We start from the raw sequence: 12480 nt of genomic DNA on the forward strand, positions 1-12480 counted from the left end.
CATTACCCACCACATGGTTCACTGTGTAATACCGTCCCATGCCTTGTACATTCCGTCCAAAGTGTACACTGAATGGCTCTCAGTTTCATCAGAGTTGTGCTGCCATCATCTCAGTATTTTAGAATGGTTTCCTTATTCCAAAAGAAAAAAAATCCCCTACCCTCATATTATTGACCATTAGCAAATGATATAGTACCTTCTTTGACATTGATGCAAGAATATTGCAATATTGCTATTAACTATAGTCCATAAGTTACCTTGTTTTTTTTCCCATATATCACCAAATCCTTAACAACTTGTAATAGTGACATATATTTGTTCTACTTCACCAAAGTACAGTCTTGTATTTTTACTAATAACAGCAATCCTCATTCACCACCGAGTTCACTATTTTATACAGTCCATAGATTATTCTCTAACTGTCTTTCAATTGACATTTGAATCCCTAGACTACCCATTTCAGTTACAGTCACAATTAAAAATCATCATTGTAAGTTACACTCACTATAATGTATTATCATCAATTCTATCCATTTCCACACATTTACAATCAACCTTCTTAAAAACTCGACAAATATTAAGTATCAGTACTCTTTCTCAGCCCTCATTCTATCTCCTAGTAACCTATACTGTAGATGTTAATTCTGTTTATTTACTCTTCATATTTAGTTCATATTAATGAGACCATGCAATATCTGCCCTTTGTGTCTGGCTTATTTCACTCAACATAATGTGCTCAAGATTCATCCACGTTGTGATATGTGTCCCAATTTCATTTCTTCTTACAGCAGTTAAGTATTCCCTTATACGTATATACCACATTTTGTTTATCCATTCATTGGTTGATGGGAATTTGAGTTGTTTCCATCTTTTAGCACTGTGAATAATGCCATGATGAACATCAGTGTGCAAATGTCTGTTCATATCCCTGCTTTCAGTTCTCCTGAATATATTCCTACTAGCAGGATTGCTGTATCATACAGCAGTTCTATATTTAGCTTACTGAAGAACCACCAAACTGTCTTCCACAGAGGCTACATCAGTCTACATTCCCACCAACAGTTAAAGAGGGTTTCTATTTCTCCACATCTTCTCTAGGACTTGAAGTGTTGTTTCTTTGTTTGTTTTTAAATTAATGGCCATTCTATAAGGTGTGAAATGATACCTTGTTGTAGCTTTGATCTGCCTTTCCCTACTAGTAGTGATGTTGAGCATATTTGTCCATTTGTATTTCTTCCTTGGAAAAATGTCTATTCAAATCTTTTGCCCATTAAAAAAAAAATTGGGTTGCTTGTCTTTTTATCATTGAGTTGTAAGATCTCTTTATATAACATGGGAATCAAACCATTTATGAAACATGTGGTTTCCAAATACTTTTTCCCATTGAGTAGGCTGTCTTTTCATATTCTTTACAAGTCATTTGAAGCACAAAAGTATTTAATTTTGAGGAGGTCCCATTTACCTATTTTTTGTTGTTGTTGCTCATGGTTTCTTTTTATTTTTTATTTTTTTATTTTTTATTGATTTTGTAAAAATATTACATTAAAAAAATATGAGGTCCCATTCAACCCTACCACCCCCACCCCATCACTCCCCCCCCCAGCAACCCTCACTCCCATCATCATGACTCATCCATTGCACCTGGTAAGTACATCTCTGGGAATCTCTGCACCCCATGGTCAATGGTCTACATCATGGCCCATACTCTCCCACATTTCATCCAGTGGGCCCTGGGAGGATTTACAATGTCCGGTGATTGCCCCTGAAGCACCATCCAGGGCAACTCTAAGTCCCAAAGGCGCCTCCACCTCTCATCTCTTCCTGCCATTCCCCACACCCATCAGCCACCATGTCCACTTTTCCCACTCCAATGCCACCTTTTCTCTGTGGACCTTGGATTGGTTGTGTCCGTTGCACCTCTATGTTAAGAGGAGGCTCAGATTCCACATGGATACTGGATGCAATCCTCTTGTTTTCAGTTGTAGGCCCTCTAGACTCCATGGTGTGGTGGTTGTCCTTCTTCAACTCCATCTTAACTGAGTGAGGTGAGTCCAATAAATCAGATTGTAGGAGCTGAAGTCTGTTGGGGCTCAGGGCCTGTCTATCATATTGTCAGTCCAGAGATTCAAATCCCCTAAATTGGTTTCTTAAACCTTAACTTACCATAAGATCTTGAAAAATTTTCCCTACATTTTCTTCTAGGAGTTTTACAGTTCTAGCCCTTATATTTAGATCCTTGGTCCATTCTGAGTTAATTTTTATATAAGGTGTGAGATAGGGGTTTTTTTTCTTTCTATTTTACAAGGATATCCAGTTCTCCCAGCAATATCTGTTGAATAGACTGTTCTGACCCAGCTGGGTGGGCTTGGCAGGCTTTGTCAAAATTACTTTCATAAATTACTATTTCTGAACACTCAATTCAGTTCCAGTGGTCTACATTTATGCCAATATCAAGCTGTTTTTTTACCACTGCAGTTTCATAATTATGATTTAAAATCTGGAAATGATAGTCCTTCAACTTTCTTCTTTGTAAAAATGTTTCTGACTATTTGAGGCCCCTTACACTTCCAAAAAATTTTGATGATTAGCTTTTTCATTTCTTCAAAAAAGACTGTTGGAATTTTTACCAGGGTAGCATTGAATATGTAAATCAGTTTGGGTAGAATCTATATCTTAATGATATTTAATCTTCCAATCCTTGAACATGGACTTTCCTTCCATTTATTTAGGTCATCTTTGATTTCTATTAGCAATGTGTTGCATTTTTCTGAACACAGGTCTTTTACATCCTTGGTTACGTTTGTTCCTAAATACTTGATTCTTTAAATCACTATTGAAAAATGGAATTTTTTCCCTGATTTCCTCCTCAGATTGCTCATTATTATTGTGTAGAAACACTACTGATTTTTGCATATTAATCTTGTCTCCCATCACTCTGCTGAACTTGTTAATTCTAGTAGCTTTGTTGTAGATTTTTTGGGACTTTCTAGATATAAGAGCATATCATTCACAAATAATGAAGTTTCTTCTTCCTTTCCAATTTGGACACCTTTTATTTCTTTTTCTTGTGTAATTTCTCTAGCTAGAACTTTTAGCACTATATTGAACAACTGGTGATAGTGGACACCCTTATCTTGTTCCTGATCTCAATGGGAAAGCTTTCAGTCGTTCACCATCGAGTACAGTGTTAACTGCATTTTTCATATATGCCCTTTGTCATGTTGAGAAAGTTTCCATCTATTCCTATCTTTCAGAGTGTTTTATCAAGAAAGAATTCTGTATTTTGTCAGATGCCTTTTCTGTGTCAATCAAGATAGTATGATTTTTCTTCTTTGATTTATTAATATGACATAGGACACTGATTGGTTTTCTTTTGTTGAACTGCCCTTGCATGTCTGGGATAAAACCCATTTAATGATAATGAATAATTCCTTTAACATGCTGTTGGATTCAATAAATGAGTATTTTGTTGAGGATTTTTGCATCTGTATTCATAAGGGAAAAGGTTTGTGATTTTCTTTTTTTGTAATAGCTTTTCTGGCTTTGGTATCAGTGTGATGTTGGCTTCATGGAATGAATTTGGTAGCTTTCCTTCCTGTTGAATTTTTTTGGATGAACTGAACAAGATTGGTATTAAATCTTCATTGAATTATTGGTAGCCATCTGGCCCAGGGTTTTTCATTTTTTAGGAAGTTTTGATGACCATTTCAATCTCTTTACTTGTGATAGGTTAGTTGAGGTGTTCTATTTCTTCTAAAGTCAGTATAGGTTGTTCATGTGTTTCTAGGAATTTGCCCACTCCATCTACTTTGTCTAGTTTGTTGGTGTACAGTTCTTCATACTATCCTTTTATGATCTCTTTTATTTCTGTAGGTCAGTGGTAATGTTCCCACTCTCATTGCTTATTTTGTTTATTTGCATCTTCTCTCTTTTTTCTTTGTCAGTCTAGCTAAAGGTTTATCAATTTTGTTGATCTTTTCAAAGAACCAACTTTTCATTTTGTTGATTCTTTTGTTCTTCTATTTCTTTCCTTCTGCTTGATTTGGGAATAGTGTCCTTGGGTCCAAGATGAGTCAACTGAAGATAGCATTTAGATGGCTCATATTCTTTTTAAGCCGTTCTGCCAGTCTGTATCTTTTGACTAGGGAGTTTATTCCATTATCATTAATGTTAATGTGTTATTACTGTAAAGGCAGTGTTTATGCCATCATTTTGATCTTTGGATTTTATCCGCTATATCTTATTTTCACCACTTCTTTTACACTTTTAGTTACTGATAATCTTCATTTCTAGCCTCTCTTTCTTTTTTTTTTTTTTTTTTAGGGCAGAGCATGCTTTTATTTTATTTTTAATTGAATTAAAGTATTTTTATTTTTTATTTTTTTTAATTGACTTTGTAATAATATTACATTAAAAATATATATGTGAGGTCCCATTCAACCCCACCCCCCCCGCCAATGGTCCACATCATGGCCCATACTCTCCTCCATTCCATCCAGTGGGCCCTGTGAGGATTTACAATGTCCGGTGATTACCTCTGAAGCACCATCCAGGGCAGCTCCATGTCCCAAAGACGCCTCCACCTCTCATCTCTTCCTGCCTTTCCCCATACCCATCGTCCACCATGTCCACTTTTCCCAATCCAATGCCACCTCTTCTATGTGGACATTGGATTGGTTGTGTCCATTGCACCTCTATGTCAAGAGGAGGCTCAGATTCCACCTGGATGCTGGATGCAATCCTCCCATTTTCAGTTGTAATCACTCTAGGCTCCATGGTGTGGTGGTTGTCCTTCTTCAACTCCATCTTAGCTGAGTGTGGTAAGTCCAATAGATCAGATTGTAGGTGCTGGAGTCTGTTGAGGCTCAGGACCTGGCTATCACATTGTCAGTCCAGAGATTCAAATCCCCTAAATATATCTTAAACCCCAACATTAACTGCACCTCCAGCACATTAGCATGAAAGTCTTATGAAGGGAGATCCCATCTGAGTCCAGATTCATCACACATAAACACCATTTCCAAAGAGGGGCCATCTGCCCTGGTAGTTAACCCCATCGGCCATGACCATAACTCCCATGGGTCTCTTTAGCCCTCAAAGGAACCAATATCTGGGGGTTGTATCTGCTTTATCTGTCTCTCTGACTCTGCTCAGTTGTGCATGAGGGCAATCCTTCTGCCAGCCTCCAGACTCTTTTTTAGAAACTCGTAGCCATATAAACTCATTTCTCCTTTCCATTTCCCCCTTACTTTAGGTCAAACAGTCTAGCCTCTCTTTCAAACCACTCTCTGCTGTCTTCTCTTTTCAGGCTGCACCACTCTCTTTCATATTTCCTGTAAGGCTAGTTTCTTGGTGAAAAATTCTCTCCATTTCTGTTTATCTGTGAATATTCTAAAGTAACCCTCCTTTTCAAAATGTAGGCTTGCTGGACATAAAATTCTTGGCCAGAAGTTTTTCTGTTTCAGTATCTCAAATTTATCATACAATTGCCTTCTTGCCTCCATGGTTTCTGATGAGAAATCAGCACTTAATCTTATTGGGAATCCCTTGCATGTGAAGAATCACTTCTCTCTTGCTGCTTTCTGAATTTTCTCTTTATCTTTGGCATTTAATATTCAGATTAGTATGTGTCTCATAGTTCATCTATTCAGATTCATTTGAATTGGAGTATGTTTTGCCTCCTAGACACAGATATCTATGTCCTTTAAAAGAGTTAGGAAATTTCCACAATCATATCCTCAAAAATTCCTTCTGTTTCATTTACCTTTTCTTCCCTTTCTGCACATGGGATGTGTGTTTGCATGCTTCTTTCCATTACTTAGTTCCCTGAAATGCTGTTCATTTTTTCTTTTCCATTATTTTCTTTATCTGTTCTTCTGTGTGTTCATTTTCAGAGGCTGTGTCTTCAAGCTCACTGATATTTTCTTTAGCCCCTTCAAATCTTCTGTTAAATCTTCTGTTATATGTCTTTAGCATATTTTTTATTTATTTTTGTGCCTTTCATTCCCATAAAATATTATTTTTCTATGTATGCTGTCAAATTCTTCTTTATGTTCACCCGGCATTTCTTAATCTTTTAGCCATCACATTGAATTTATTAAGATTTGTTTGAATATCTGTGATTAGTTGTCTTAATTCTTGTATGTTATCTGAAGGTTAATTTGTTCCTTTGACTGGGCCTTATCGTTCTGTTTCTTTGTATGGCTTGTAATTTTTGCTGGCATTTTGACATCTGATTTTCTTGATATATTTGTTCTGGGTTCAGTTTCTGTCTTTAGTCTAGGGCTTTCTTGTTGATTGGCTTTTTGCTAAAACCCCTCTTTGATACTTCATTCAATTTATCTTGGAACTTGCTATTTAGCCAATCTGAATTTTTTTCAGCTTTTATTCATCTGTATCTTGCCCTATCTCCTTGACCAGGGGCAAATTAGGGGCCAAGGGTACAGTTGGTACTGTAAGCTGACATTACTCACATTGCCTCTTGGACCAGTGAAGTCCCACCCACCTTTCTCCCCTCCCAGGGATGGGCATGAAGCTGCAGCTGTGGGTATTAATTCAAGTCCTGTGGGCCAGACCCACCTGTAGTTGCCTGGAGAGACTGATGAAGCTCCATACAACTTTCTCCCCTGCCTGCGGTAGGGATGGAGCCACTGGTGTTGGCAGTAAACAAAGTTGTACAGACCGAAACTGACTGCATTTGCTGGAGATATTGATGAAGCTCTGCCCACTCTTCTCCCCTGCCCAGTGTGGGGACAGAGCCATGGCTGTAGACAAAAATCCAAACTGTGGGAGCCTAAACCAACTGTAGTTGCTTTAAAAGGTTGATCATACTCTGCCCACCTTACTCCCCTGCCAGGGGCAGGGATGGAGTTGCAGGTCTTGGTAGGAGTCTAAGCAGTGTGGGCCAAAACTAACTATTTGCCTAAAGAGACTGATGAAGTACCACCCACCTTTATTCCCTTCCAGAGGTGGGAATGGAGCCAAAGGTATTGGCAACAAGTCTTCAGGCTGCAAGTGACTGCAGTTGCCCAGAGAGACTGATGCATTTCTGCCTATCTTCCTTCCCTATCAGGGGAGGGGGTGGAGTCCCAGATGTGGGTAATAGACTAAGCAATGGAGGGTCAAAACTGGCCACAGGTGCTTGGAGAGACTGTTCTCCCTCTTCCCCTGCCAGGGGCAGGGATGTAGCTGCATGTGTAAGTAATAGTCTAATCAAGGCAGGCAGAAACTGACCACATTTGCCTGGAGATACTAATGTAGCAGCAACTCCCTTCCAGGTGCGAGCCCAGAGCCCAGGCTGAGACAGCAATCTGCTGGGGAGAAAGCCAGTCCCTACCATCCAGGAAATCACTGTGATTTTCAATCAGGCTTGCTTCTCCTCCTGCTGGGGGCAAAGTTAAAATGGAGGCTACTGGCCTCTTTCTGACTTGGACAGGTTCAAACTTTAGCTGTACTTCCAATTGGACTTTAGCCATCCGAATTTACTAATGAAGAGCTGAAGTTAGTGCCCGGTCATCTTTTCCTGCCCTGATTTAGGGAAATGGAGATTCCACCTCCAGCCACGGGGTAGCTCCTGAGGTCTCCTTCCCTGCCAGCAGAGGATGGGCACCAGCCTTCACAGCACAGAGCGTTCTACTCACAATCTTCACTGCAGATGGTCAGCCTCCTCCTCCTTTTTTCCCAAGGATGTTTCAGGGTGCTCTTCTGGTCTCCTGAGCCTGCCTCCCAAACAGTCGATTTAGATAGCTTCTGGCTGATTACTAACTGCACTGTAGGATAAGCTGGCTCTTGGAACTCCTTACACTGCTGCCAATTTGCCTAACCCCTTGATGGTTAGTATTCTTTAACAATATAGTAATTTTAAAAATTAAGATATGTACCTTGATTTTTAGACAATGTTATTGCACACTGTTATTAGAGTTCTCTAGAGAAACAGAACTGACAGGAGGTATCTATAAATAGTATGAGATTTATAAAATTCTCTCATGCAACTGTGGAGATGCACAAGTCCAAATTACATAGGGCAGGCTGCAAACCAGGGGCTCTGGCTGTCCCAAGTAGAGATGGGATTTCTCTCTCTGAATGCTGAAATCACGTCCCCTTTTAAGGCCTTCAACTGATTGGATGAGACATCACTCATTGCTGATCGCAATCTCCTCAGTTGATTGCAGATGAAACCAGCCATCTATGCAATCAACTCACTGATGATTAAAGTCTATGAAATGCCCTTGTATTACAATTAGCCCAGTGCTTGCTTGACCAAATACTAGGTGCCATTACCTGACTGAGTTGACACATTAGCCTAACCATCACACATAGTTAATAGACTATGGAATAGTGTAAATATATTTTTCATATGTACTGGGAAATCAAAGGATTTATTTGACTTGCTTACGATATTTGCTTTATTGTGGGGGTCTGAAACTGAACTCTCAATATCTCTGAGGTATGCCTGTATTAGGCACATAATTGGTACTCATGTAAAGGGACTAATTAATTGCTTATGAAATCTATTATATTAGCACAATTTATTTTTACAAGGGAAGCCTAGTAGATAATTCAAAATATTCACTAGGAATAAATGTCCTCTGTCAAGTTCATAGTAAGGGAGATAAATATTAAAGGCAATAGTGACAAAATAAATACGTTAAGGATGTAACCTTTCTTGTAGACTTTATTTTGTATTTTTTAGATGATACAGATAATGAAAAGGTGAAATAAAACTTAAGGTTTTTTACAAGCCTTAGAATTGTTGTACTATAGATACAAACATTATGGGTCCTTTCCCTAGGATTGTTTTTTAAAAAGCACTTCTGAGTTCTGACCAACTTTTAGAGTTAGTGCTTCCTTATGTCAGTAATAAAGAGTAAATAAAGGTACTGTGCTTCTTTAAGTGAAGGGTATATTTTAGCAGTTTATTACATTATCTTTGTGATCTGCTCTGGATCTTCTAGCTCACTGGCTCCAAATAAAATACTTTGCCTGATGCCCAACTTTGGTAGAATTTGCTTCATGCTGAGATTTTAGGCAATTTACAAAAGCCTCCCTTCTTCTCCACTCGCACAATTCTGGTTTACTAGAGTTAGGATTGAATTTTCTAAAGTTAGTATCTATTCTGGTTTCTCTACTAGAACCATATGAAAGGAATGAAAAAGAAGATTTTTGTGACCTTTGGAAAAGAGGTACAAAAGTGTTCTTCACAAGTGGATACATAAGTAATCTTGTGACAATTTATTGGGAGGAGTTCCCCCCCTCAATTTTTTTATTTCTGTATGTGAAAATAAAAATACATTAGTGAAACTTTCAAAGACCAAGCTCCTCCTCAATTTTTCTTTCTTCTATTGATGTTCATACTACTAATTTCACTACCTTATAACTGTGCAATCTAAACAGAATAATGCTATGCCCTATGAATAAAGTTTATTATTTATCATGATAATCCATGTGATGCATTTGTTCCTCAATGGTAGATTAAGATACAGCCAAAATAAGCAAATTTAATGCTCTTTGTTTTCAAGGCTCAATGCATATATAAATGTGCTTTGAATCCTTGACTGGAAGAAAAAAGATAAGGATAGATTGTCGACTCCTCTACACTATGCTTTAGTTTCTGGGAAAAAAAAGGGTGATGCTGTTAAGTATGTATGACAATAATTGATTAAAGTCGAGTCCAAAAATGCTGTTCTGTGGTTTGGTCTCCCAATGTGAGTTTTGCCTTTGGAGTCTGTTTAGGACTTTCATAGCCTCGGTTGATGTAGAATCCATTTTTGCCATCACCTGAATAGTCTGTCCTGTTTGTGGGAGGCCAGGTTGAATCTTCTGCCAGCTTTTTTTGCCAGTTCTTATATTGACTTTTGGAGTAGAATCCAAATATTTTCTTGATTAACATCCAAAGCTCTCGATTTTGAAGGATGGCATCCTAGAAAATCAGGTGGGAAAGAATAATCAAACCATCATCCACTTCTCCCTGCTACCAGGTTACTCATAACCACATCCTGCCTCCTGAGCCCTTCCTCTAAGATTCTAAGATGCTATTTTTTTTAAGGAGGTACTGGGGATTGAACCTGGGACCTTGTACATGGGAAGCAGGTGCTCAACCACTGAGTTATATCTGCTCCCCTAAGATGTGCTTTTTACTGCTGCTTCTGCAGCCATTGCTTCACCTGCAGGACCCAGGAAGTCCAGCAGCTCCCCTACTTCTTTCCTTTGAGAAGTGAGAAGATGCTTGTGTTCACAGAAATCTGCTGAAAGCTTATAGCATTTTATTTCCACAGATTTCCTAGCTAAAACCTGGCTAATGATTCACTTAAATTTATTTTATTGCCAAACTGAAATAATAATGTATTCAAAATCAAGAAAAGGACAAAAAAAAGTCACTGTTAGTCCTGCCTCCTGCCTCCAGCCCCATACAAATTGCCATATAAAGGATTGATGAACAAACAGTTGAACCCTCAAAATCAAATAGCTTTTATTTTCTGTTTTCAGAGGGTCCTCTTTTTTCTTTATCCATGTGCACAAACAATTTTTATGCATTTATAATAATAGGATTGGTAAAACTTTGTATTCTACTTTTGTTTGAGTTATTATGTCATATACTATTTTCTGTTGCTACATTCTTCTTAATAATCATTATTTGGTGATGACAGCCTTATTTCAAATTGTTGTTTAACAAACAGCATCTGTATTATTGAACACGAAAGTTGAGTCATATGTTGCCACTGTAGGCAGTACTATGATGAATACCTTTATATATGTAGGGTTTTTTTCCTTCTTCTTTTGGTTTATATTTTAAAAATATAACCTTAAAAATGGAATTCCTGAGTTAAAGGGTAATAAAAATGTTATGCTCATTGTATACATTATAAAATTGCTTTCCACAGGGTTTATATTGATTTTTACTGGACAGGTCACTTGTACAATTTCCTCAGTTTTGCTTATCAACATGGAACCCTTTTAAGATTCACTATAAAACAGTTGCTTAAGAGCTAATATAATCCTGGTAAAGTCTAAAAAATAAAAATCTTTCCTCAAAGAATTCTTTTCAGAGTGAGAAACTGGTGTTTAAAAAATTATCCACATGTTCCTCAGTTATAATATCTGAAAACATGAATAAAGATATTTGTATATGTTTTTTAAGTTCTGGTTGATTCCTTTCCCCAAGGAGCTTACCTACATGAATCTTTTTTAGATTAACCCCACCCCCTTTAAAAAGTAGCATTCGAACCTTTAGCTGAGCTGGTAAAGTCACTTAGTGACGGTGCACAGACAAGAAATGCTATAGGGGAGACCTTCACAGGTAGGAATTGACTACAATGAGCCATAGATCCCTTTTCTCTTAATTAAGAAAGTCTTCCTGGTGAGGACTCCTCTGCTGAGCTTTATTTTAAAAGGTCTCATTGAATTTTAGAGCTGGAAAGTCTAAATTGCTGTCTTCTCTACAAGATTATGGAGATATAAGAAAAGTACAACACAACACTTCATGTAAGCCAAAATGAGAGATAACTGGATGCTTCGCTTTCTATGCCTAAGATACTGGGAGCATTTCTACGCAGACTTCAAATAATTTTAAATAATTCTTCAAGGAACTTCCCCCAAAGAGAATATGTGCATTATTTATAAATTCTTAACAACTATCCTTTTTAGGGAATAAAGAGGTTGCTTTAAAAAATGAGCATCTGTTGAGAATGAGACACTTCTTTGACTTATCCCGTGGAAAAAGTAGTAAGAACCATACAGAAATGATTTTACCTCTACAAAGAAGGCCACACAGAACTGGGTGAGGGCTGCCACCAAAATCGAAACCCTCCATGATGTGGTGGTTGGGATGAACTGTGGGAAAAAAAACACCACCATTATACTTTTCTTACCTTATACTCCGAAAACACACATGTTAATGATCTTACTTAATCGAACTGAGCTTGGAGGGTGGGCATTAATTTCCCCATCTTTTCTCAGATGAGAAAAATGAAGGTGGTGTCTTGCTCAAGTGCTCAGAGTCTGTAAGTAAATGGGCCGAGCCAGAATTCAAACGAGGCCTGACTGCCACTCAGCCTGTGGTCCCTCTGCTGCCTGACAGTGTCCATGGAGTAAACATGTCCTCGATTGTAGAGGTTAAGACCAGGCACACTTTGGAGCCGATGTATTTCTCTTAATTTTTTCCCCCTTTTCATACAGGCAAGAGAGTATAAGACTAAATCACTCATGTAATAATATTATTAATTCTAATTCCCCCAAAAGCGAATTACACTGAGAATTCTTTTGTTTGTTTTTTGTTTGTTTGTTTGTAAAATAGCACATAGGTGAGACATTAGGGTAGCAAAGGTGCACGTTTATTTTTATTTAAACTGGGGACAAATTTCTGAAAGAGTGTTCCCAGCCCTAACTCTAATGACTTGATGAAAGTCAGGCCCACCAATCCAGCACCCACTTTTAAGGATTGAAGGGTACACACTGATCTTCTAATGCAATTATTTGATAGCC

The 12480-nt window shown here is 38.0% G+C and overlaps 1 protein-coding gene across 1 annotated transcript in view; it reads right to left on the minus strand.

Annotated features, from left to right (window-relative positions):
- Positions 1-8645: 8645 nt before the first annotated feature.
- The window catches only part of LOC101410916 (probable cation-transporting ATPase 13A5), a 304534-nt gene continuing 300699 nt past the window's right edge, over positions 8646-12480 (minus strand). Inside the window, exons 58-59 of the mRNA XM_058295542.1 lie at positions 11749-11829; positions 8646-9919 (exon numbers count right to left, since the gene is read on the minus strand). Of these exons, the coding sequence (XP_058151525.1) occupies positions 9659-9919; positions 11749-11829 (342 nt within the window). The 3' untranslated portion in view covers positions 8646-9658. The remainder of the gene's footprint in view (positions 9920-11748; positions 11830-12480) is intronic.

Source organism: Dasypus novemcinctus, chromosome 4, assembly GCF_030445035.2.
Source record: "Dasypus novemcinctus isolate mDasNov1 chromosome 4, mDasNov1.1.hap2, whole genome shotgun sequence".
Taxonomy (NCBI): Eukaryota; Metazoa; Chordata; class Mammalia; order Cingulata; family Dasypodidae; genus Dasypus; species Dasypus novemcinctus.